Source organism: Scylla paramamosain, chromosome 8, assembly GCF_035594125.1.
Source record: "Scylla paramamosain isolate STU-SP2022 chromosome 8, ASM3559412v1, whole genome shotgun sequence".
Taxonomy (NCBI): Eukaryota; Metazoa; Arthropoda; class Malacostraca; order Decapoda; family Portunidae; genus Scylla; species Scylla paramamosain.
In genome coordinates, this window is record NC_087158.1 from 17,431,772 (window position 1) to 17,459,539 (window position 27,768).

Here is a 27,768-nt window from a genome sequence, read left to right on the forward strand (position 1 = left end):
TATGAAAAAATATTAGGCAAGAGGTAAGGTCCTGGAAGTATTAGAAAGTCAGTGTGTGGATGCGTTTGGTGTGTGAGGTGTGAGTAGCTGGTGGAGTGGGTGGCTGGTGGAGTGGGTGGCCTCGAGGTGAGAGGTGGTGGCTGTGAGGGTGGCAGTGAGGGAAGGTATTGTGGGGATGATAGAAATGTGATGTCAGTAAATTAGTGGAGAAGAAACATTTTGAAGGTAATGCCATCATTGTCTGTAGAGAACTAAAGAAACTGGTGTGTCAGTTACCACTAGTTTCACGTTCTGCAAAACGCGTTCCTATATATGGACTTAACTTTAGAAAGAATAGAAACCGTACCTATGCAATATACAGTATATAGTGATTACATTCTCTTTTAGTGCTTTGTGAGGTATTGGAACAGCAAAATGCAAAATATGTGGTAAGAAAATAGAGAAGACGGGCGTCCCTAACGAAGTGCCGGCCCCTTGCCCTGAGTTGGCCGTAGATGAAGAATAACAAGAATGCTACCTATGGTTTGCAAGACAGAAAAAAACCACGGCTGCTCCAGATTACATGCTCAGGCACACACGTGGGGATGAGGGGGTGGGGGAAGGCTGCTATGTAAGTCCAGACCTTGAGAGAATCCGATGAACTGATAGCAAAACGTAAAGAAAGATGACCCAATTTAGTAAGTGTCAAGGTCGTAAAGCTGACACGGACCGTGCTCCCATGCGGTGGCGTCCCCGCGTGCACGAGGGACGAGGGGAGACGAATCCTGAACGTGAACGAGGGTCTACTCGAGAGGCAGCATTCTTCTCTTCTTCAACTAAAATTGTCACATATTGATCAGTTACATATTTTAGCATTCATTTTCCTTTAGGTGATATTGAAGAAGTAGATGTGCAAAGTTTCAAGACAGCCAGTGCCCGATGAAAGAGAAGACCAGCGCCCAGGGCGGGGCCGCGCGGGTGCAAGGAAGTCGAAGCAGTCCATGAAAATTGGGTCACCGTTTTGCTCGGTCAAATTTCCCCGAAGAGAGCGAGTGTGGTGACCACACTGGCTCAGGTCCGTTAATGAAGTAGTAGCAGCATTAGGTCAAGTGGTCGGGCTAGTTTAGGGTCATGATGAGGAAGAGTTTAGTGGAGAAGGGATCCCAGTTAATCCACTCAGTGAGAGGTAGTTATCAGTGAAAAAAAAAAAAAAAGCATCTGCGAATCATATTTAAGTCAGATGGTTGAAGGTCGGACGGTTAGGTAGAAAAGAAAACATAAACAGCCTGTCGTGTATAAGATGGACTGTAAATATGTCGATTTATTGAAAATTCATAAATTACATATTGACAAAGTATTTTGTCGTTTAGTTTATGTTTTAGAAAGAAATTTAATGTAAATTTAGGAAGATCCGAAAGTAAGTTTGAGTTGGTGATAGACTGGTGAGTGGAAACAGAACACGATGCTTAGAGAGAAAAACACTTTTGGAATATTAATTCAAACTACTTTGTTAACTACAAGTGTGTTAATTCAGTGCAGGCGTGGTTTTTTGTGTGCCCAAGTGAGCAACAGAAGCCAAAACGAAACAAGTGTTACACACGCAGCACAATAATAGTGAGATCAGGCAACACACACACTCGTTCGTTGTTTAGGGGCTGTGCACAATTATCTGTTCTTTATACATTGGCAGCCATAATTTCTGGAACATCTTTAAAGTCACCACTGTTTTCGAATTATCAAAGATATTCGAATGAGTGAAGAAAATCGCACTAACGCTTGTCACTATTAGTAACGACTTCGTTAACAGAAGTGAAGATGACTGTGAACGACCCCTCGGGTTAATAAGTGGTAAAGAGGAAGCCCAGACTACCCACGACCCTCCAGGCTCTTCATGGGGATCTAGGGTACAACGAGAGGCTTCAGCATTGTAGAACGTCCATGAGCAAGAAGATAGGGATGCAATCCTCTCAGCCGAGTCCATGAAGCATGAATAATTACATTTAGAGGGAGAAGTAGACATAAATGCTGGGCCAGGAGCCATGCTTTCCCAGATCATCAAGAATGTGGCCAGGGGGTCGTGGAGGGTAGCTGGGGTAAGTGGCTCAAGTACCAAGGGTGGGAAGCGGTGCGCTGACTGGGGTCACGGCGTTAAAATACTCCAGGTACATGTACAGGCTGAGCATGACCGCCACACCTGCCAAACCCAGACAACGTCATGTCATTACACAGGACACATCACCTGTTATGATTCGATTACTGTGGAGGATATCTATATGAAGCGGCCTACTGATTGTTTCATAATGAAACAATTTAATAAAGAAAGCATTACACTTCATGCTGTACCGAAAGACTTCTGATTACACTCAAAGCATGTGTCAGCAGATGGGTCTGTGTGCTGCTTCATACAGAATTCATCACGAACACACATAGTCGATGACTTGTAAAAAAAAAAATGTGCCAAGAATTCTGTTTCATCCTCTAATTTAGAAACAGCCACTGACCTCGGTCGGTTTTGTTGGTTCTCGAGGGGTAAATGTATAGATTTGCTGAAAAATCATTGGGCTCCAAGTATAAACGAAATGCACAGCCGTCAGTCAGGCCTGATGATCATAAGGGACGTTAGTCTGAAATTTAGCATGAAAGGGCAATATTGGCGAACATTTCAGACGGAATTATACCTGAAATTATTTGGACTAGAAAGGGATAAATTGTGAGTGCTGAACACCTGTCTGAGGTCCACTGGTACACACCACTGCCAGACACTTCGTATTGTTAGAGCTAAACTGTAGCGGTGAAATTGTTGCTACTTTTTGTTAATTAAGTTTAGTGTGACAGGAATTCACAGCTTTGTATTGCTGATTTTCTTCTTGAGCTCTTAAGCAAAAATAATCTAGACAGAGACAATATGGGATTTAGATTAATCTAAAAGAACATCATGATTGATGTAAACGTTAAAGTTATCCCTTTAGTTTAAATTTATGCACAAGCATATTTAGTACAATGAGTTATTGACCTCTAACTGTAAGCTATTACAACTTTCTTTGAATTAGATCACAAATGAATTGTAGTACAGAAAAAAAGAAATGCATATTAGTGGGCAAAATTGACCGAGGCAAAACGCAAAACATTCGTGTCCTTGAAACGGGTTCTGCAGCAGTCATGAATATACAATACCACCGTCTGGGCAGGTTGTATGGAGGTGTTCGACGGAAAAGGAAACGGGCTGGAAGAAGGGTATAGAGGGTGAGACCAGGGGCAGGAAGGCTGGGTAGCAGCTAACCTAGAAGAGGTACCGCCTCCGAGGTTTGGGGTAGTGTGTCGTTAATCAATTGAGAGAACACACAGAGCGAGAGCAGAACGGTCACGCCTGTGTTGACGGGCCACGGTCCGACCAGGTTCCGGTGTCAGAAAGAGAGGGGAAAAAGGTTAAACACACCGTTTTGAGTGCGTTTAGAATTGCATGGACTACTTGACCCAAAGCTTTTATCGCAGTGGCAAGAGTAGCTTAGCTTGGAAGCGAACTTCAAGTGATGGAGGAGACAGCAAGGTAATTAAAGAGGAAATATGGAACAGTAAGATAGATGAAGCTGACGAAAATAATTATTAGATCTTAATTCCTGCTCATTCTAGTGTCTCAGTATCTTTAACTTAGCCAGGATAAATGAAGCAATTGAATAATGCAAAAAAAAAAAAAAAAAAAGCTGGTTATTGAGCTAATAGGGGTCATATTAAAGTGAAAAAGGTGGGAAACAAATACAGCAGGATATATACATAGTGACGTGACATCAACTACTAATTTGGTCAGCCTTTAGTTGAGACTTGGAGGAAGACGGGGTTGTCAGTTCCGTTATTATTGCGTTCCCGAGAGAGAAGAAAAAAAAAAAAAATCGAAGCGAGCAGGACACAACATCGTCGATATAATCCTAGACATAGTCAATGAGAAGACAGAAAGGGAGAGGAGAGCAGTCACACCTGAAAGAACAACAACACCAGAAAGTAATCTTAAGAGGGGCAAAAAGGTCATTGGGAAGTGATACCTTGAGTACACTAAGAAAAACACACCAACTTACGGGGCTGCACAGAGGATGTTATTCTCACTTATTGATTGACTGATGCATGTTATGCGGGCAAAGAAACTGAATTACTTCTTGCTTCTCACGTACAGTCCCGTAATTTACAATAATAAGCCTACGTAGTGGGATCTCAGCATTTGAAAATAAATGAACTTAAATGTAAATAAAATTAATCATAAATGTGTAATGGAATAAAACATCAATGGCTTCTTTCGGCCAAGATTGTAAAAGAAAGAGGAGACACAAGGAGGGACAAACGTCTATATGGCAACTCAAAAATACCAGTCAGACACTGACCTGCTGAACCAAACAAATGCAGACTCAAGATAGGGTGGAAGGAGAGGGTGGAAAGGGCGAGCCTATGATATAAAATAACTTAATATATAATAGATTGCTTTATAAGTTTGATTTATACTTAAGATAAAAAATGGGGAAAATGAGGGAAGTAGTCAATATTTCTCCTTTCATGTGGTTTTGATGATCAGTGAGTAATTTTACAATATGTCAGTTTTACGCGACTTTGATCGGTGGTGCTGTGGACGGTGGAAGTCTGAAGGAATGATATTGTTTTTAACTTATATATTTTAACTTTTAAATTTTTATATTTTGTTATTAGCAACTAATTTACATTTTGCCATGCTGAATTACACATATTAGATTCAGAGGACACAACAATTCTTGGAATTTTTTTTTTTTACTATATGTCTTTAAAATCTAAGACATCCATCATCCATTAACTTAACACACTGGAGGAACAGCGAGGTGACACCAACAGTAACGGACACCTGAAAGAACACGAATTAAAGAGAACGTCTGTGCGTGACCTGCAACTTTGAGCTCCTTTCCCTTTTTCATTAGTGTTGTATCATAAATCATTGGACGGAGAAAACTTGACTCGAGATTCTTGCACTTTACAGGCATTCACGTCCGAGGCTGATAAGTGAGTAAGAGCAATAGGGATTGTAGTGATGTGGGAAAGAAGTAGATAAATAAATGAATAAATAAATAGATAAATAAATAAATAAATAAATAAATAAATAAATAAATATATATATATATATATATATATATATATATATATATATATATATATATATATATATATATATATATATATATATATACACACACACACACACACACACACACACACACACACACACACACACACACACACACACACACACACACACACACACAGACAGACACACACACACACACACACACACACACACACACACACACACACACACACACACATATATATATATATATATATATATATATATATATATATATATATATATATATATATATATATATATATATATAGATAGATAGATAGATAGATAGATAGATAGATAGACAGAGAGAGAGAGAGAGAGAGAGAGAGAGAGAGAGAGAGAGAGAGAGAGAGAGAGAGAGAGAGAGAGAGAGAGAGAAGGGAAGGGGCTTGTCAGTGCGAGTCACATCACACACAATCGAGTAAGCTATGGCGTGGCGGGCGAGCGAGCAGCTGCCATTGGTCTACCTAGCACAGGCATGGCGTCCGACACTTGGGGCAGCGTCTCGGTCACCAGATTGTGGAAAACTGTCAGGGAGAGGAGAATGGTAACCCCTGCAAGAGACAAGGATGGCAAAGGAATCAGTGAAGCACAGCGATTTTCAGAGACCACGAAAGCTGTCGTCACGGGACTGCTTTCAGTGTCCTCGGCAGGTGTGTAGTGTGGTGGGTGCCGGCAGCAACTTGGTATGTGTCGTGCGTCAGGACTTTTCGTGTCCCAACTACAAGCTTAAGGCTCCAAGTTGGTGTGCTGGGAGACTGTATGGATGACTGCCGGGCGGCGCGAGGACACCTTGAGAGAGTGGGGGAGGCAGGACTGGACTGCCTTCACTACATGGAGGCCACTGTGACCGCAAAGTTCCCCAGGCATCACCATCCGCCTGACAGCCATAGGGGCCAATGAATATGTTTAGGTTTTTATGTGCATTAATTCGTGTGGAGATTACGGTGATGATGTTCGTGGCAGTGACGATGATGGTGACAGTGAGGATGCGGATGGCGGAACGGAACGTACGCTGGCGGGGTGTGTCGCCGCGTACAAGATGCGCAGCAGCTGTTAGTGCATGGAGTTTCTCGTCAGCTGAGTTAGCCAGGGACTTTTCCTCCTTTTTATAGCGCGTCACTTGCATGTCAGTTCCGTTATTTATGAGCTTTGGTATCTTTTACTAACTAATAATATGTAGTGATGACAAAAATTTACCGATTTAAGGAACTAATATTAAAACAGAATAGATATTTATGTCATGTATGGATTCGTCCCCCTCAGTAGTCCAAGTATGGAATGACTATGTCACTTTTGGGAGCCCGTTGCCATGTACACAACTGAGGTTGAGGTTTGCTCCCGCCAATTATCCTCATGGCAACGGAAGAGTGGGAAAGATGGTGGTTAGGGTAGGGAGGGTGTTTGGCGGGTGTCATGCAATAGAGTTGACAAACTTTAAGGGATCGGGAAAGGGGAGAGAGAGTTGGTGGGAGGAGCGGGCCCGATATAGATAGAACAACACAATTTAAGTCGAGCCGAACATTCGTACAGTGGCGAAGGATGAATGCATTTTTATTATTAATAAACAGAGAAATATAATATGCTGCTGGTGACCCCGGTAGAGTGGGCTTTACCTAGAAGTGGCACGGCATCGCTTGTTGTTGGCATGGTATCATTCACCATGTTTGAGAATACAGTCAAGGATAGCAAGATGGTAACCCCTGAAATAATAATCAGATGCAGAGAATGGAGTAAGAAAATAAAAAAAATCAACTTGTGTGTTGGTTTGAAAAGAAAGAGAAAAAGGAAAGAGAAAGAAAGATAGAGTGCTAAAGGTTCCAATGGTGCTTTACGCTTGAGAACTTATTTCGCACTGTAAATTGTTGGTAAACTACTTGATGATGGTGAAATGGCATGTTTAAGCCTCGGTTCCTACCTATTAAGGGAACTGATTCACTGGTAGTCGGCATAGACCCATTTACCATGTCAAGGAAGACAGTGAGTGAAAGCAGAACAGTCACACCTACGAGACAACGAAGAAAAAAATAAGAATAAACGGGTTAACATTACAAGGTTAACATTCACCTTAAGCAAGAGAAATCAGGTTCTGTAGGCGAAGTGGCATACAAATCTGGAAGCTTAAGTATTCTACAGGATAAAATGCTTTAAAGTGGGAGTACAAATAATATATACACTTAAGGAGTCATAATACGTACAGGAAACAAGGAATAAGGGTTTGGAGAGGTTAAAGAAGTAGTTGGTGGAGGTGGTGGTGGAGATGGTATAAGGGGAGCCAGAGGATTAGAAGTGGATATTTTTTTCACTCTTAATCTGAGGAATTTGGACACCGGTAAGAACTTGGTGGATGTGAAAGGTCTCTCGGAGCGCTGGTCGGCGTAGACTCGTGTCCGTCCCAGTGTTGCTGCTTCCTTAGGTCGCCCTGAAACCTAAGCGTCTTGTCTAGCCTCTGCAGTCAGTCACCCTAGTATGTGCAGTGCTATACTGTGCAAGGTGAGGGGCATGCATGACGCTCTGCTGTACTGTCGTCTAGTGGTTAGTACTGTGTCGGTGCGTCTAGGCATCCAGCAATGTGTGTGTGTGTGTGTGTGTGTGTGTGTGTGTGTGTGTGTGTGTGTGTGTGTGTGTGTGTGTGTGTGTATGTGTGTGTGTGTGTGTGTGTGTGTGTGTGTGTGTGTGTGTGTGTGTGTGTGTGTGCTTGTGTGTATGTGTGTGTGTGTTGTTTGCTTGATTGTGTAATTGTTTTCACATTAATTCCTTTGTTAGCTTATTTGTGCGTGCGTTTGTGTTTGTTATTGTGTGTGTGTGTGTGTGTGTGTGTGTGTGTGTGTGTGTGTGTGTGTGTGTGTGTGTGTGTGTGAGAGAGAGTGTGTTTGTGTGTGTGTGTGTTAAGGAGCGTGACGTCCATGGTTGTCTTGCTGGTAGTCACAGTCAGTTACTCTTAGATGTGATTGAGTTCTTTTTATCTGATTTACTAGTGAGTTAAGAAAAGCGCACACTTGTCGTAATTACTGAAAATATCAAACTGAAATATTTATGGAAAGAGAATCCAGACATGTGTCAAAACAATGGCCTGGTCTCTTTTTTATGTATCTTTTAGTGGTACAATGATCTAATGTTTTCTTTAAGGTTGAACTTTACTTAAATTTTGCTACTGGAAACATTTTAAATTACTCAAGCATTGTAGATATGCATTGGTCTTTAACAATAGATGTTTTATATATGGGTGTTACTAAATACTGGTGTTAGTTCTTAGGGATAATGTAAGGTTTTGTAATTAGTTAAGAAAAGTCAATGTGGTAATTAGAATTTAAACAAATCGTATTAACTTTAGGAGATATGCTTTTTATATATTTTGCCAAGCAAAAGAATTATAATTTAATTAGAAGGAAATGATCACGCACTGAACTTCCTGGTGGCCATCAGGTGAAATGTCCCACAATGCAATTCAACAAAGCTGACACGTGGGCTGCTGACAGTCTTGGGGCAACTTGCATTATGAACAGTCTCATATCGGGATTGGAAAAGAAAATGATTGTTTCGAGACTCCATCCAACTTGGTTTTCCCCCTTTATGTAAACTTGAGCTCATATAAGTTCTTTCCATTAACGGAATATCGAGATAACGCACGCAGTGAGGTGATCTGATGGTGTGTTGTGCGTTGCGATATATATATATATATATATATATATATATATATATATATATATATATATATATATATATATATATATATATATATATATATATATATATATATATATATATATGGAGTGGATAATTTCGGAAGTTCCATGTTTTATTCTGGAAATCTATGCAGTACCACAAAGACTTTTTAAATATAGATAACAATAGCGTACGCTACTGCATGTATTTTACAACTCTAAACTAAACACCGATATGATCTATTCTAAAGACCATATCACAAAATAGTACAACTTTCACTACTTAAAAATAAATACTAATTCGGTCTACAAGGCGCGCTCTACTAGTTATAAAGCTGTGTTGTATATCTAGAACAACCGAAACTGATATTGGATTCACTTGTGGCTTTGTCAAAGTGTTCATGAGGTCACTCGCTGTCAGATGGCAACCCTCGTGTCCAAGTCTCCGTCAGCAGCTCAGATCATAAGCAGCGCTGGGAAAACTTCCTCAGAGCTCCACCGTCGACTGTCTCCGAGCACTCGTGACCTGGAGCTACGAGCCTCAGACGTCAAAGGAAGTCAAGGCCAAATTTGCAAGTGACGCTCAGGGAGACACCGGTGGCAGACAACCACCAGCTGAGATCGAACTTTGACTCCACCACAGTCCATCCAGGTTATGAAGTGTTTGGTTCAGTTGCAGGTCAGTATGTACACACAGACACATATTATGGATAGAGGTAAAAGTATATATAGTTGTAAGGGTAATACAGCATCTAGCTTGACCACTGGCAAGGACTGGCTGGCATGCAAGTAGAGCAGGATCCTGAAGCTCCACAGCTGGCGCTGGCTCGGCCTGGCTGGCCTGTGTCGCAGCCACTACACGGAAAGATTATCTGCACTGAAGATGTTATTCGTTTGTTTTGATTTCAATCGTGACGGCTACTGTCATTTTCATCATATATATATATATATATATATATATATATATATATATATATATATATATATATATATATATATATATATATATATATATATATATATATATATATATATATATATATATATATACGAGTATATATTTTTTTTCCAAAATGAAAATGATTTTAATGCTTTTCGTTATAATGTATTACAAACTATGTTACATAAATTAAACAATTTTACTTCATATCACAAAATATTGACACGATAAAGTTAGAGTGGATGTGCACAAGATGTAGGCAAGCATCTAGGGGGGGGGGTAGAGCAAGCCAGCGCCGCGGCCAATGGAGGCTTGATGGGGAGGGGCAGCCAGTTGCAAGCGGGGAAGTACGGAGAGGGCACGGCTGCCTAAGGGTCAGTGGTAGTGTGCAGAACTGAGGAGGACACCAATACCACTTCGTCTAACGAAGTGATCTAAAAGGACAGCATGCAATTACCTCAGAGGCTAAAAAGAAGAAAAAAGACATTATTTTATGTCACGGCAGGCGCTGTGGGAGAGAGGTGCTGAGGGAGAGACAGTGTGTGAGACAAGAGCTCTCATATGACACAGTCCAAAATTACAACAATTACCTTGTTATAATCTTTGCAGTTCACTGGAAAGTTCAATAAAGAACTTTAGATTAACCCAGAGTGTAAAAAGATACATATACGTATGAATATAACATTGAACTTTGGAAGACATTACTCATTGCTGTGACTGAAAGTGTTGTGTCGCGGCGCTAGCGACACGTTAGGCGCCTCAATGCCACGCTAGTAGGCGTAACAAGTCCCTCCCTCGAGGCGACACGTGGTCATGAAGGCTTAGCTCGGCCTAGCGTGTGTGACGGCAGTCAAGTCTTTAAGCGGTCGCTTGTTCCTGTCCCGCGTGATGTGCGAGAAAGACTTGTGGTTTCATTATTGAGGGATTTAAGTAAAGAAGCTCAAGAGGCAGCGACTGACCATGCAGGAAGCAACAGCGCATATGATCCATTAGTTATAGCCATTTCACCATCGCTGAATTTTGAAGCAACCTTTTTGAATTAATAATCTGAGACTAAATACTTTAAACAGTTGTGCATGATTAATATTGACGTGTGTTGTCGAGAAAAGAGAGGCATATTATTAAGCTCCTGATCATACAAGGTGAAGGAGTAGATGCTGTCCAGGAGGAGAGGATTGTTAGTTATAACACATAAAGACCCTGGGTATCTATAACTTTGGCTTAAATTTAACTTCAAATACCTTAATATAATCTTATCATTCTATATGTTATTTTTTAAACGCTAAAGTGTAATTATATTGTGAAAATTCAACTTTATGATGTACCACGAATATACTTTAAAATCAAAACAAAGCACGTGGCGTACTCGCTGCGGCTTGCCTGACAGCAAGGATGGAGTGGCCGGCGAGACGGAGCAAAGCTGAACAGGTTCATTAATTGATTATTAACGCTCGGACGAACCACCTAGACGCCAGGCAAGCTCAACAACAGTACTTTGTGCGTGCAAATAACATGCTGCGCTTTAACCACTTGTAAAAATGCAAATTGTACATAAAATAAAGAATATTTATATATCACTGAAGGACACAGAGACGACCATAACGGGAATCAAGAGACAGTGACACACAAGCAAAGATAAGATAGACACAAGCGTCATGGGCTTCCCCACTTGAAGTTCATTGCTTACTGGATCACACTTGTCCACACCATCATGAATGGAATGCATGATCTGTGTAAGTCTGTAATTTACAGTGTATGTTGTGTGTGTGTCAAAGGAAGCGAAACTGTGGTTGTGTTTTCCTTTCAGATAGAGGAACAAGGTTTGTGTCGGATGTTGATCAAAGGCTGTGGGGGAGGGGAAGAGTGATAGAAACTGGGAGAAAATAAAATAACGGGTATGATTCAGGGTATAAACTTAGTGGCTGGGGCTATAGGAGAAAAAAAATACAGGTATTAAAAAAAAAAAAACCTAATTCGCCTCATGGAAGGCGGATCTGTGACGCCTGTAACAGCTGTTGATGTATGAAACTAGCTCGGAAAGTCTAAATAAATAATCCTTAGCAACTCCCTCAGTAAACATCCCGCGTATCTCTGGCACCGCTCTTGTGTTCGACACTGTACATCAGATTCATCCGTGACCAAGTTTACCTATCAGAGGCACCGATTCGGACGTGGCGGGTGTGGTGGCTGATACCATGTTCAAGAATAGGGTTAACGACAGTAGAATTGTTATTTCTGCAAGTTTAGAACAGGTAGTTTAATGTATTGCTTTAATCCTCTTTTCGCAGAAAGAAGATAATGAACAATTGTTATTTACTGATGGTTTTATATTACAAAGTATTATATAGAATATTTTCCCTACACAATATTTCTTTCCTGTACAATGAACGAACAAAGTTGATTCTAAAGATTGTAAGGGGCTCAATTTTGTAATTTTACCAAGCTAAGATTCAAAATTACAAATTGCACGATTAAAAATACATGTGACAAAGAAACCCAAAAGCACATTGATGCAATCTGCACACCAGGGGACAACACAGGACACCTTGCTCCCCGCGCTGCCTACAGCAGCAAAACCATAACAAAACAAAACAAAAACAAGACAAATGAAAAGTGAAAAATAAAAAAAATCATCACTAAGACAACATTAAATAATATATATATATATATATATATATATATATATATATATATATATATATATATATATATATATATATATATATATATATATATATATATATATATATATATTGTGGTATGCACTGGTGATTGAGGCAGAGAACACTGGAACAAAAGCCAGCGGCTGTCTCAACGCACGCACCACTCAGCTAACTGTTGCAATATAAGTTTTAAAAAGAAAAGTATGACAGTGCTAGAAAATTAATATAATTATAGAAATACTTAATATAATGAAAGTTTGATACACATATAAGAAATAAACAAAGTGTTTTTAATTGAGAAGTTATGTATTTTTTTATTAATGCTTCTGAGAATAACTGATAAATAAGTGTTATTCTCAGAGGCAAAAGCTGAAATGGAATTTCATTAATTATTGGAACATTTTAAGAGATGCATTATTTAAAGAAACTTAATAATAGATGAGGCCAGGCTAAGAACAGGGACCTTAACTTGGATATCTACCTTGTGAGAGCTGACCTATTACCTCCCGTTCACCCTCCAGCTCTCCTCTACGGTGATGATGACAACCTTCTTGCACCTCACGGTGACTATGGTATGATCCCAAACATAAGGCTTTGGGGGAGGGACACAAACCAAGGGACCACTAGATCAAGCCGCTGAAGGCATGAAGGCATGGGGCTGACAACTGAAGACTACTTTGTATTACCTTGAACACAAACAAATACTGGATTGACTGAGTGATTAATGGGCCTATAGTTCCTGTTGCTTATTACCTTCAAGCAAGAACAGAATGTCATAACCCTATGGTGAGCAAGTCTGTCACGGGGACTGCATCCAGACACTTTATGGCCTTGGCAACTGCTGACAGACGGTAGCTAGAGGACCAGAATGTTAAAGATTTAATAAGTATTGCTGCGTGAATTCAATAATTAAAGTGGAATGGACATATATTACTTCCGAAAAAAAGTTATTAAAGTGGTGACAAAAATTTCTAACATTGACAACACTGGGATACCAAAATGCACTTCATGGAACTGACGTCATTGCTAAGTAATTACTGTAAGTGCATTAATGATAAAGAAAACACTGAGTAACATGGAGGGCACACCAAGGGTGAAAGTAATGCTCCTTGAGTCAAACATTGTAGCGAGAGGCGGAAGACTACACACAGAACCATAGCGATACATTAGTCAGATGTATGTGGCTAATATGATGTTTGGGAAAATGTACGTAGGGAAAAATTCAAATAAATCAAATAATGAGGTGCAAGAGCACGGCAGACAAACCAACAAAGAGTGTCGGGCAAATGTAGGAATCGGATCATGTTTTCCTAAAATTTGCCACGTGCTACCTACTCTGGTGATGTGGGGAACACACACACACACACACACACACACACACACACACACACACACACACACACACACACACACACACACACACACACACACACACACACACTCGGAGGACAGGTAAAATTACTGTCTGATAAGGGTTAAGTAATGTGCTTGTACCAGCAAAGCTTCTCTGTGTGTGATATGAAGTGGAGGCCAAAGAAACAGTTTTATCCTACAATGCCCTCACTTTTGGAGGGTGTCAGCCAAGGCTTAGTCACAAACAATAATAAAATCCTACTTGGAAATATTGAACACAAATGCAAGCGATAAAAAAGAGACAGAAAAATCTACGTGTCGCTGTGCAGTTGAGGAATGACCAAGTATGACACCGACAGACTCCCCGACGCTCTCGCTGTAAACATCAACCACTTATCCTGTGCAGTCATGAGATGCAGTCAGTGGCGGATGTCACAACAAGACACGCGTAAGTAATGTAATCCACCGACTACAACTATAAAAATCCTACTATTACTTCATAATTCGACATTTAGTGTAATTAAAAAAAAAAAAAAATTGAACATATAAAAATTTGATGTTTGAATTGGAATATATGTATTAAAAATAAAAACAAAAAACAAATATATATATATATATATATATATATATATATATATATATATATATATATATATATATATATATATATATATATATATATATATATATATATATATATATATATTAATGAGTATCCTCACAATAAAAACAAAAATAAAAATGTGTTCAAACAAGTTTTTCTGTAGCAAAGTGCTATACCTGATTATGTGATTTATTGTCTCACGCAATTTCCTTCAAAACAACTATAAAACCGAGTTAATGTACTCTGTAGCGGTAGCAATCCGTCCTAACACATTGAGGTAGTGTGAAATGGCTGAATGAGTAGCTGACTGCCTCTTGACACGCCAGTGCTGCCCTCTAGTCCGATAGTTTCTCCGCCTGACCTGAACGCAGGGCTTGAGCTTTCTCCTTCCCCCGAAGAGCCCTGCCTTTTTTGTGCGACCAGGATTGCCGAAAAGACTAAAGAGTTGTACATTAGTTTAGTACTAACATCAGAACTCGAGGCCCAAACCTAAAGCTTTATGAACGTGATCCTTATGTGATACAGGCCTTCCCCAGGGCTGAGCTCTGCCGGACAGCAAGCGTCCCCTTCACACAGGACTCCACCAACTCTCTTCCCCACCACTCCACTAAAGCAATTTTGCGCTTGACTGACGAATGCAGAATCTGAACCTTTACGACATATGCCAAATCACTGGTGACAAAGTAATAATTTTCTTGCATTCAATTTATGTTTGATTGGTGATTAAATTGGATAATTCTGAATTGTTTGAAAACAACATTGTATTTCAAGCTTCGAGACCGCACATATTTATTCAAATAGATGTTATTAAAGCTGCCTCTCTGTGATGTAGTCAAGAGGCAGGCGTGGGCATGACAGAGAGCATGACGTGAGTGGTGGGTGGGAGGGGCGGTGCACCCAGTGGGACCGGAGAGGGAGGCGCTGGCAGCCCTACCTTATCATTCCTGTTATTTGCTTCTCAGTGGATGATCGTCCCGTACCTTCCAATATCACTTACATGTATATATATTCCAATATACATACATATAATGATGGCCGTAAAGATATACATGTATATATATATATATCCATACATACTCATAGTACGTATTAATTGGAATATATAAATATACATATTTCTATATCTATTTATAGAGTAGATACAGCAAGTATTCACAACAAGAGGGGCACTACCCATGGAGAACGTTTGCTGAGGATGAAAACCAAGAGGAAAATGATAATAGTGAAAGGTGAGCAGCGAGCTAATTAACACTGACATGCTGGACAGGACAGGTGAGAAGCCGTGTGGACCACTATGACGCTCTGTAGCCTTTGGCAACACTGCTACACTCTGTGTGTTAGCCACTTCATGCCCCTAGCTGCTAAGTGGTGTAGAAAAATAAAGCTAAACAAAACAGAACAAATTATAACCATAAAAAGCAACTGTAATGCATGCAATAATAAAATTCCCTTGTCCTTCAACCAAAATGAAAATATTACCTTGATAACGAATGACCTGGTCTCCACATCACACATTGCACACCTGCACTAGAACACAGCCAAGCACACGAACCACTACAAATTAACATACGTCATGGAAAATTATCATTAACGTCAGATGCTTTTTTAATGGTACTTCTGTTAGAGTATTTCAACAACAGAACGAAAATCTTTCATTATTTTCTAAATTCCATCAGGGGGAGGTAACACTGATATTTATGCCTTTGAATTTATATCTCAAATTTAATATTGTGGGAAGATTGACAAGTTTATATATTTACATTTTGAGGTATCTTAGGGGGGTAACTTTAGGAAAAACGACCTGCGGTGTTATCGAGACCTAAAGCAAACCCATAGGTCTGTCACTTGACTGGGCGCCTTGGGTGACGCAGAAAATGGCAAAACTTGGGATGATGAATTTTCAGGGTAAAATTCCTGTTGGTTTTAAAAACAGAATAGTGACAGTAATAATAATAATATTAATAATAATAATAATAATAATAATAATAATAATAATAATAATAATAATAATAATAATAATAATGACAATAATAATAATAATAATAATATTAATAATAATAATAATAATAATAATAACAATCACTAGCGCACATTTGCCTTCGTGTTTTTTTTGGCTCTGTTATAATCGAGACGCGGCTTACTAAAATGCCCAATATTCGTGATTGTTTAAGTGGAGGCTAATGCCTGAGAGCCGAGTAGTGGGAGCCACCTGACGGGTCACACTCGTGCGGGGATTACACTGAACAACAGGTGGGGCAGCTTCGGCAAAACTTAAATTCTCTCCGCTGCATTACTTTTTGGGGGAGGGATGGAAGAGGGAAGAAAGTGGGGTTAACAGTAGTTCCTATAATAACTTGTTCATTTTAACAATGCCATCTTGAATTTGTCCTTTGGCATCTCTGTATCTCTGTCCTGTTTTTCTTTCTTTCCTTAGATCAGGAATAAGAAGGAGGAGGAAGAGGAGGAGGAGGAGGAGGAGGAGGAGGAGGAGGAGGAGGAGGATAAGAAGGAGGAAAAGGAGGAGGAGGAGGAGGAGGAGGAGGAGGAGGAGGAGGAGGAGGAGGAGGAGGAGGAGGAGGAGGAGAAGGAGCAGAAGGGGTAGAAAAGGGAAGAGTAGGAAGGGGTCAGGAGGAACAAGGCGAGGGATGGAGGGAGAGGGATGATGGGAGGGATGTATGTATGGAGGGAAGGAGAGAGAGAGGAGGAAAGGGAGGGAGGGAGTGAGGGAAGGATGTTAGAAGGAAGGATGAGGGCGTGGAAAGCGAATGGGTTGCGGATGGGGAAAGAATTAAGAGGAACAGGTTTTGCTTTGAAAAGGGGGTATAAGAATTATTGCAAGTGACGCATCTTTCTTTTAGTTCGAGTTAAATCGCAGTAATTGAATAAAAAAGAACTTATTTAGAAGCGTGTGTTTGGACGAGAAGCTCTGGTTTGCCGAGGAGCCGCGCAGCCCTAGACACTCGGTCCGGGCAGCGGCGGGCGAGTGGTATGTGCCGGCCGCCGTCGACGGTGCGAGGCGGGGCGCCAAGGAGACGCTGAGCACTGACTCCCGGCGACGCTATTATGCTTTGGTAGGAATGGGTGAAAATTTTATGCTTGAATTTTACTCCTTATCATTAATTTAAGATTTTGATTAGGGGCAAAGTTTTAGTATGTGTAAAGTGATCTTTGTTTTTTAGATAATGTTATCATTATTTTTTTTAGCTCTTCTTTCGTAGTTAATGAACATTTCTGTTTAGATATGAAATATTTATTTTCAAAGGCCCCATATCTAGTCTACAAATGATCTGGTTACTGTTAAATTGTATATTCCATAAAATACTAAGCTAATTTTCTTAATTACTTGAGAAACTGATTTATGAGCAAAAAAGTCTGACTTACAATATTAGTCTTGAATGTGAGAGTAAGAGTACTATATTACGGATCAGTGTAGATGTGTTTCCGGTCGGCCCACAGAGGACCTCGTGCATAGAAATCGAGCTTGCATGCACGTTTTACTGCAGCTCTTGTTGTTCACTGAGATTTAAATTTCAAGACAGAGCACCACATATAATCAATAAAATAATTTGGGAAATATGAAATTATCGTTTTGATGAATTACCTTAAATGTTAGCTGCTCATTCTGGGAAGAACAAGCTATCTAGTCATAAGCTTTGAGAAACTTACGTTCGATTTCTATGAGGCTGTGACCATATTATATTAGCATGAATGATCCTCAAGTAGCAGGATCTAGGGCTTGAGAGCATTGCTGTTGAGGCCCTCTGTGAGGCGGCGTGTGTGGGCGTGTTGAGCCAGGGATGGTAAACAAGGCCTAAGAGTGGCCATACCTAGTGTCAGTTTCTCGCCAGTGTCAGGGGGAAGTGAGAATCCAAGCAAGGTCATACTGCTTATCATTACACAGGGCAGAACCAGATTGTATAAATAATAGATAGTTCGACGCCGGATCTTGATGACGAAGGTTATGTCCACATATGGCTCTGGGCAGCATTGGTACTGCTGAACGTTTCGCACACCAGGAACCTCTGCAAAATAACGTTAATTAGTGCAAAAAAAAAAAAAAGAGAGGAGCCTGAGGGGAGGAGCTTGGAGAAGAGCGTCACGCCATTGCTCGGTGGATGAGCGGTGGTCATAAGGACTTTCGGTTTGCAGGACAAGTGAGAGTTTGTCTAAGGCATATCCGAACCTTTCGACTTTCAGTTGTTCTTGGTAATAATTTTCTTCCTCTTCTTTGGCTCTCATGGTTTTTGGTCGTGGTAGAAAAAAAAAAAAAAAAACATGTACCCGGCGAAGGAGAGGGACCAACATAATCAGGAGGAGCAACGGATCAGAACCAAAAGCAGGGCGGGAGGGTTTGGGTAGGCGGAACAGCTACCAGGAGCCAGAAATATAGCAATGATCACCACAGTTACTTGGTGTTCCCCTCTGGCTCCTAGTTCAAGAAGTTCACCACCACAGGAGATCCTTAAAACTGTCTTCCGGCGTCAGAAATCGGTGTTACCTGCCCCCGTTGTTGGGCAAAACTGCTCAATCAAAACCATCAGTAATCACGGACAATCAGTCAAAATCCCGTCATTACCAACTAACACTAGAATATCAAATGCTAAATACGGATACAGTATAAGAAATAAATGATTAAAAAGTAAATCAAATCAATATAATGTTAGTACTCATAATAAATAAGGATTAGAAAAATCATAAGAGAGACGTTACAAGGTCTAGCCATAACAGTGGAAGGAATGATTGTCCAATGGGCTAAAAGAATTGGTTACCTAGAGAGAGTTTCTCGCCACAGTCCGGGGGCAGAGTGAACCCCAGGACGGCCATAGATGCTATCAGCACACAAGGTAGAATTAGGTTGCAGAAATAATATAGGGTGCGCCTCCGTATGACAATTTCGAATGTAACGTCTACATACGGTTCCGGGCAACATTTGTAGGTAATGGAGTTTCTTTTCCCAGGGCAACCTAGAACATAAAAAGCAAATGATAAAAGTGTGACATTAATTCCTAGACTGACGACAGTGGAACTTGGGCTGCCAGGAGCCAGGTGAGTGGTGGGGCTAGTTAGCGGGAGGCTGTCTGGAGAGTAAGATACCGCGGTAGCATGAGGGTACCCGGCGAGGCCGCTCAGGCTCCCCGTCACCTCGGTAACTACTTCCATGACACTCGACAGGAAAAAAACGGGAACTACACAAAAAAAGGTGAGAATTGGGTACAGAAAAAAAAAAATAAATAAAATAAAAAAAAATAAAATATATATATATATATATATATATATATATATATATATATATATATATATATATATATATATATATATATATATATATATATATATATATATATATATATATATATATATATATATATATATATATATATATATATATATATATATATATATATATATATATATATATATATATATATATATATATATATATATATATATATATATATATATATATATATATATATATATATATATATATAGCATCCTGGTTCCCAGGTTCCACTGTGGTTGGTCACTTGCCAAATCAAATATCTCTTCAGAATGACTGTCCTTCATGCGGCGGCCCTTAGTGAACAGCGCTGCACGGAACATTTAATAAGACTATTTGATTTGGCGTATAAAAGCTCCCGAGAGAACTGAGAACTTAACAAAGCAATTTATTTTTCATATATTTTCTTTTTAGCATAGAAAGCAGAGTGAGTTTTAAATTTGTTTTTATTTAGATGACTTGAGAGACTGAGGGGAGAAAACGTGAACAAGTTAATAATGCAGCCTCACACTCACGCCACCTCATTCACGCCTGTGGTCGCGGTGGCGGTGTCTTGGTCCTGAGTGTCCCGGCACTGCTGCTCTCACTGGCTGGCTTATGTTACTCGCCCTCCACCAAGAAGTCTGTATCTAGATCTTTCCTTCTTAAACTTCTAGCATGTTCACTGTAGATTCTCACTGAATGAATCTCGTCATCGAGAAAGCAAGCAGTGTATAGGGAAGGGCTTCTTTTCCTATTTGGTGTATTACTTTAAATACATACTTTGAATGGGGGTTTGCTCTTACTCAGATAATTCAGTTAAGATTGTGAACGTTTGGTACTGAACCATAACATATGTCTGCGCAATCCCCAACTTTTCAATGCTTCAGATGTCCCTAGAATCTCTTCTCGACTGAATGTTATTTTCCGCATTGCTTTTGAGAACTAAAATGCAAACTCGACTTATTAGCTGTTACATATTGATGATCTTTTTATATCAGTGTGTGCAAAAAACTTATGACTTAATGGTAGTGGTACTTAATATCCTATTTATGTACATTAAATTCTCCTGAAATATGAATGTAACATCACTGCGTTATCCCGAGGCACATTGTAGTTATCGTCTCAAACACATGCCTTTCCTTAACTTCAATAAATACACGTACTTATCAAAACTCATGGATGGACGTCTTTCGAAGTCATATGTAGGCATAGTAATTGTCTGCAAAAAACAACACCCACATCACACCCACAGTCACGCCGGCATTCACACCCACTGGCTGAGTCACTTACCAATGAGGTCCCACTCTCCATTCTTGATGAAATCACTGAGATCGCCGCCGTCCTCTGACTGCAGTTGTAGGTCGAGCTGCAATCAGTTAGTTCATTAGTGTGGTGCTCGCTGTGGTTTGTAAGGATTGTTGTTTTAACCTTTTCACTCCCATTGGTTCTCCTGAGGCTAAATACAATAGTTTGCTACAAGTTTAAAGTAGTTTCGGAAGACACCAAAGACAGGAAAAAGGCTTGTTGAATAGTTAGAGCCTTTTGATAGCTTTTAATACTTTAGTTGAGAAAATCATGAGCATAAAACTGAAACAAAGAATCAATGTTATACTGTCATTTTTAGTGAAAGTTAACATTAATCATTCTACTTGTTATCATTGATGAAACATTTACGCTATAAAAACAGAATAGGATTACAAAATTAGTAGTTGTCTGATATTCATAGCCGATGGTTGTGGTGGAGATTCTCTGTTACTGATGAAAAAAAAGAAAAAGAGAGAAATCGAAAATGATGACTGATAATTTCCCCTTGCTCAACAATGATAACATGATTTTGATTAACAGTATTAATGAACTCAGGGTGCGGGAAAAAATGTTATTAGGCAACAACTTTCTTAATACTTTTTTCTATCATCATCATAGCAAGAAGCAGGGCTGTTGAGAGATGAGGAAACCAAGTAATAAAAAAGAAAAAGGGCAAGATATAGTATTAGTGTTGTTTTTTGTTACGAGCAGAGGGATGAAAGTCAAGGATGCAATGAAGAGAAATGGAATCAATATTCTTAAAAAGGTTTCGCATGAGGGTAATGAAAGAACCGTAGTAATAGGGATGTTAAGTACAGAAATATCTAAATTAGAATACATATTGTTAAGAGTCTAGAAGAAACTAAAGCGTGAAGAGTTACTGGGATGAGAATAATTATATGCAAAGTGGCTCATCAAATCACCTGCCGGATTATGAGTACAAGTCGAGGTGGCAAGAGAATAGCTGAGAGTTTTTACGTACAAATTTATGGGTAAAGGAAATAAAACGTGAAGTTCATTTTGTAGAAGAATACTTTTCCTTTATATAACGAAAGAATTGTTTGAATGATCGGTAACTTGATATTTTTTTGTATGAATATTAGTGTCATATGAGTCTAAGACATATTTTTTCCTTTTAGTGTCAATATTTACATTTCTTAGAAATAAGAATTTTAAAGAAGTGAAGAACTGTTGTGAGTGACGAAATGTGACGCAGTCTTGAAGATCTCTGTGGCAGAACTGCTGATTAGCCCAGACGTGAGAGATAAAATGGGTCTATAATGGTGCAGCAGAATACATCATTCCTACTGTCGGTGTCTGATAGTGATAGGTCGAGGATGCTTGGTGATATGATTATGGTGTGGGCATGTACCTGTAACGTCCTGTCTCAGCTGTATACATGTATAATTGAGTGGTAGATGAAAATTAGAGAAATTAATGGATGAGGATGATAGATGGAAATAAGTAGGTACGTTTCATGTAGGCCTACATGTTTCACATGTAGGCCTGACAGCTTCTTGCAGTTACATTTAAATTCTTATGTTCTTATATTCTGTCTCCTTCATGGGGGGATGCTGTACTAAAAAAAGCGTGACCTGAGTAGATACAAGTGATGCAAGCACACATTCCCCACAACACAAGAGCGTCGTGTGCACACCTGCCAGCCTGAGTACGTCCAGGAGCCAAATTTCATCTTGCACCGCTGGTCGTCGAAGGGGAACCAGGTAATATCAATCTTACACGTAGACTTGAAGATCCCCGGCGGGATGTAGAGGCAGTTGCCGTTGGAAGAGACGACCACCTTCGTCTGGTATGTCCCGTCGAAACCCTCGTCGGCACTGAGAAGAGAGAGGTGTTGTGGATGGCGGTCGAGCGGCGTGACTGGGTGGGTGTTGGTGGCTCGGCAAATGTAAAGGAGAAAGTGGACGGCAGGGACAGTTGCTTAGTTATTACTTCAGTGTTTGTTTCCGCTTACACGCCATACATGTAGTGGGGTTAACGTGCCATGTTACAGAGAATTGTATTTTGAGTGGCTGTGAGGTGATGAAGTGATGTTATGGTGGGTGTAACACAGACAAACACACACACACACAAAAAAAACACACACACACACACACAAAAAAAACACACACAAAGGGTAAAACAACGAAAATTTTCCACTTGCTCGAACGACTCCTCACGCCGCATGAGTCCCTCAGCACCACCCAGGCCGGTAAGGTACCCGCGGCTTCTTTCATTTGGTTATTATTAAACACTGACCACACTGCTTAACATGGTCTGCTGGATACGGGATAGAAGGACACAGAACAGGCATATCAGCATTAAATGATATTCTAAATTCTGGTTTGTTGTGTCATCGCATCATCCTCGCAGGCAGGCGTCTGTGTTGCCTCAGTGGCTTCACACCATCGTCTGCCTCCCTTAGTGTTAAGGAGAGCGCCACTCGCCACCCCACCTTTATCAATTTTCATGTTTTTTGTTACTTATTTGATATTTTTTTATTTTCTTGTAAGAAGGACTTTGATCATTCTTATAAATGATTATGTTAATTCACGATCACTTTATCGTAGTTTACATTGTGAACATAATAAGATAAATGAACACACTGGAAACATTTAGGAGACACTCTTTTGATTCATATTTGAATTTCCCTGTTGAGGTGTGCGAACTGTTGTCACGTATTGAGGTGAGCGAGGAGACGAGTGCGTAGTTGTGTGTCAGTGGGGACCTGCACGCCAGCATCAGTGCTGCAGTGTTCAAGGTGACCCTGTGAGCCTCACGGTGGCTACGTGTCTGGGGGTCTTTGGGTGCTGGCTGCGTGCTGAGAACTACTCTCTACTAAAGGAGATGGTCTGAAGTTTTTATATAACAATGTATCCTTAAGTTGCCAACCACGAAGAAATTCTTTTATGAAACGTGCCGTATCTAGTCATATTAGTAAGAGCGAATGCTCTATTTTCATTCTCAAACATACTACAAAATATCGGCCAGCGCAGCAAAGAAGCAAAATGGTGTTATCTGTACATGAATTTCAAGCGATAAAAAAAAAAATTTTGTGACTCAACGAAATTCAAGGAGGAGGAAGTGCAAGGAACAACATACGTGGAATAGGTATAACATTGCCTAGGTCAATTTTCTGTGCTGCCAATGTCAAATAAGCAGTTTTATTACATTAATGTGATCTTCTTTTTTTTTTTTAAATAAAAGAAAACTACTACTACTACTACTACTACTACTACTGATAATAATAATAATAATAATAATAGAAATGATAATAATAATAAGAAGGCAGTATCCATTTCTACCACAGAACAATCCAACAAGCCTTGAGTGAGACGCTTCAGTTCACGTCAATTGCACCTTTTGAATGTATGTGCGAATTACAGGTTATTAAATGGCATTATTTTTTTTCGGTGTCTCACCAGACGTCAAACAGGAATGATGCAGGCCAGCTAGATGACACTTCAGTGATAATCCTGCAGCAGCCTCGGTCCTAGTATTAATTCTTAAATTCTTCCTCTTCTCATGAGGCTTTCCTCTACACCCAGCATCTACTTCCTTCCCGGGGGTCTTCTTTTTGGTACTCATTCATTTAGACTTCTTGCATGACGATTCTTGCATGACGATTCTTGCATAACGATTCACTTACATTCTTTTCCTGTGTCCAAGTCATTTCAAGTTTTCTCTTTCAGCTTCCTTCAGTACTGCTCTCATGCCCAGATCCTATTCTAATCTTTGCATTCCTCTCACGATCTATTCTTCTAACGCCGTATATTAACCTTGGCCCTCACATATCTGCCGCTTTCACTCTTTATTTTATACTTCGTCGTTAGTACCAAACCATCATCATGCAACAGTACCAACAATACGCTAAAAATTCGTTCTTTGCATACGAAAGACTATTTTTTTCCTCTTGATAAGGGGTATCAAACATTTACATTCATGATGTATTTTGTTCTCTCGTGTTTTTTTCCCTTTTATTTACTACGAATAATTTTCTAATTCTCATTCCGGTCCTGTCTATCTTACTAATGCAAAACTCCTTCATCCCTTTTACCGGTCAACCCTGGAACTCCTCCTGTTTCTCTACTTCCTCCTGTCTACTACTTGAACTAAAGAAACATGAAGGCACTTTTGAAATTAAATCGGCCAACTCTCTTCTCGTTCCTTTTAAGAAATAAGTTTCCAATGTTTCTTGCCAAAGCCATAACTTTTGCCTTGCTGGTATTGATTTTCATACCAACGAGTGCTTTTCCACGCCGCCGTTCCTCCATTGCCTCTTGTTGAGCATCAGAGGTGTGCGTAACTAGGCAACGTCCGTGCAAACAAAATGTTCAGCAGCTCCGTCTCCAGCTATATAATCTCTGGGGTGCTTATTTCTATGGATGTTGAACAATAGCGGTGGTGGCATTCTTCCCTGTCTTTAGTTTTCACATTGAACCCATTCACTTTCAACTTCGTCGTTTTTAACGGATTCTAAACATTTGACGTATATACTCTGATGATATTAAGATTCATCCCATAATATATATCTTCCATTGTCGTCATAATTTGTGTATGTTTATTCTGTCAGGGGCTTCTTCAAGATCTGCGAAAACTTTCCTATGTTTTTCTAATATGTAGTATCCTCATGGCGAGGTTGGAATTGATTGCATCCCTCCCTGATATGACATCATACAACACTATTGAGTTAATTGATGAAGTCTTCTAGCAAATAACTAACTTCTGTATTTCAGACCGTTAATCAAATCTAAATGTTAATGAGTCTTGATATAAACTTGTTATCGAGCAACTTTTTTTTTTTTTTTTATGGATTACTTTTCTTCACGTTTCCCTGAGAGACTGAGTGAAGCGGTTACTAGCTGTGGTTTGGTATCTAAAAAATTTTCAACGCCTGTTAACAAGACGGACTTAAATTGAATAGTTTTTAATTACTTTTAGTTTTGTTTGTATGGCTTTTCATCTTCTGTTGCGTCCATTAAGATTTTTTGAAGAAACTCATCTTGAAAGGGAAAGTATGCACTGTGTTGAATATACGAATGGATGACGTAGAGATGGTTTTAGTTCCTGCTGCTTATCTTTCGACGATGATAAAAGATCATTCGATATTTAATAGATTCCTGAAGAGAACGGGTTGACAAGACGACTACAGGAGGAAGGTTCCGCGGTATGTTTATCTTTTTTTTATGTAAGCAGTCACTGTCACGAATTTGGACTGTTCTGTGCTTAAGCAAATCCTTTATAAAGTTGGACAACACTTCATTCCTTGACGCGGGTGAACAGGTCTGGCAGGGAGGGAAGCGACAGGGAGTCCAGATGAGGATGGGCGGACTTCAGCCAATAGTTATGCAGGGTGAGGGAGAGAAGTTGACTTGAGGTGGTCGTGATGGTACAGTTGTAAGTGGAGAGTTGATAGGATAATCCTCGCTATATTACAATAAACAAATAAATGAGATAAATTATTCTATATCACACAGTTGTTTGAAGCTAAAGGAGACATATTTTTTTAAACGTGTTTCATATTTAAGATGAAAAAAAGAACGCTTATCTCGAATCCACAGCCTTGTTAACACTTTAGAGTGCAAGCGAGGAGAGCGCAGCACGAGGCAGGTAGCGGTGGGGATAGGAAATCTGCGTTGCTGCTTTTATACTACAAACAAGACCTACGTTATAACGTTTTCTCGTTTTCTCTCTTAATGGATGGCAAGTTTACTCACATTTTAGCTTGAAGGTTTTCTTTGTCATGTGTGATGTTGCTTGATGTAAGGTCTTCCTCTGTCGATGGGTGATTTAAGCATGATAGTAACTACGATCGTTTGTCAGGTATTTTTCTTTGGTGAATTCCAGTGAAAGGCTGTTTGTCTTTCATAGTAACCAGACTGGTTGTATTTGTGTATCGAGTCATGTTTCAGAATGTTGATTGGCATTACCGCTAGGATTCAAAGGTGCATTGAGGACCAATAAGAAATATTTACAGCCTTTACGACTTTGATAAATAAATGAGAGAAACACAACTGTCTGTGTAGATTACCTATTCATACGAACACCAAGAAGAATAACTTTCTATTATTTGTCACCTTTGGACTGTGTGTTCCGGAATCTTTTTTGTCCATAGTGAGCTTCAATTTGCTGAAATTGACTAAATTAATATTTCTGATCCGTGATTTATCAGTATATTTGTTTCGGGGAATGCGGTATATACTGTCAGCTCATTATAATGGTATTGGTGTTGTCACAATTAAATTAGCTCGAAGCATCTCACTGAATCCTTATGATTACTAAGGATTTGTGCATCAGATGCTGCAAACCCTCACACTCTGACGAAGTGCTGGCCATTGCCACATTCACAAAGTCCAGAGGCTCAGAGTGTTCGTATTGACCAGAGTTGTGTCACTCAACACACGCCACGCAGACTCTTTGAGCTAATAGCGTCACAAAGCCTTACACGAGTGTCCGGCGAGGCCCACAAGTGGCGTGCACTTATCTCACCGCAGGCCACCGTGTCCGTAGCTGTTGCCGCTGATACGCGTAGCCATGATAAATTGTACACACACACACATACACACACATAGGGATCTAATATGTAAATGTACTATTACGTGAAGGAATTCTATTATATATATATATATATATATATATATATATATATATATATATATATATATATATATATATATATATTCGAACAGCATGTAATATTTAAAATCTACAAATTCAGCACAAGTCAAACGTTCACGTGATATTGCTGTTGCATGAATGATATAACATATCATGTAATGGCAGAACAGGTACATGTGTGGCAATACTCACCTGTTGTACATCAAAACATCTGGTTTCCATATTTTATAAGGTGGAATTC

At 39.6% G+C, this 27,768-nt stretch overlaps 1 protein-coding gene across 13 annotated transcripts in view; it reads right to left on the reverse strand.

Annotated features, from left to right (window-relative positions):
- LOC135102890 (acetylcholine receptor subunit alpha-type acr-16-like) overlaps window positions 1-27,768 on the reverse strand; it is a 69,804-nt gene that overhangs the window by 23,043 nt on the left and 18,993 nt on the right. For 4 of the 13 annotated variants that reach the window (XM_064008495.1, XM_064008505.1, XM_064008500.1 and 1 more), the window contains exons 3-7: window positions 27,720-27,768; window positions 22,567-22,747; window positions 20,895-20,970; window positions 19,111-19,305; window positions 6,733-6,819 (exon numbers count right to left, since the gene is read on the reverse strand). The exon at window positions 27,720-27,768 is cut by the window's right edge and continues 61 nt beyond it. In XM_064008495.1, coding sequence (XP_063864565.1) covers window positions 6,733-6,819; window positions 19,111-19,305; window positions 20,895-20,970; window positions 22,567-22,747; window positions 27,720-27,768 — 588 coding nt within the window. Of the gene's footprint in view, window positions 1-2,089; window positions 2,174-5,583; window positions 5,671-6,732; window positions 6,820-11,869; window positions 11,957-18,168; window positions 18,364-19,110; window positions 19,306-20,894; window positions 20,971-22,566; window positions 22,748-27,719 lie in introns of all 13 variants that reach the window. The other 9 variants (XM_064008494.1, XM_064008504.1, XM_064008499.1 and 6 more) reach the window with 4 other exon arrangements.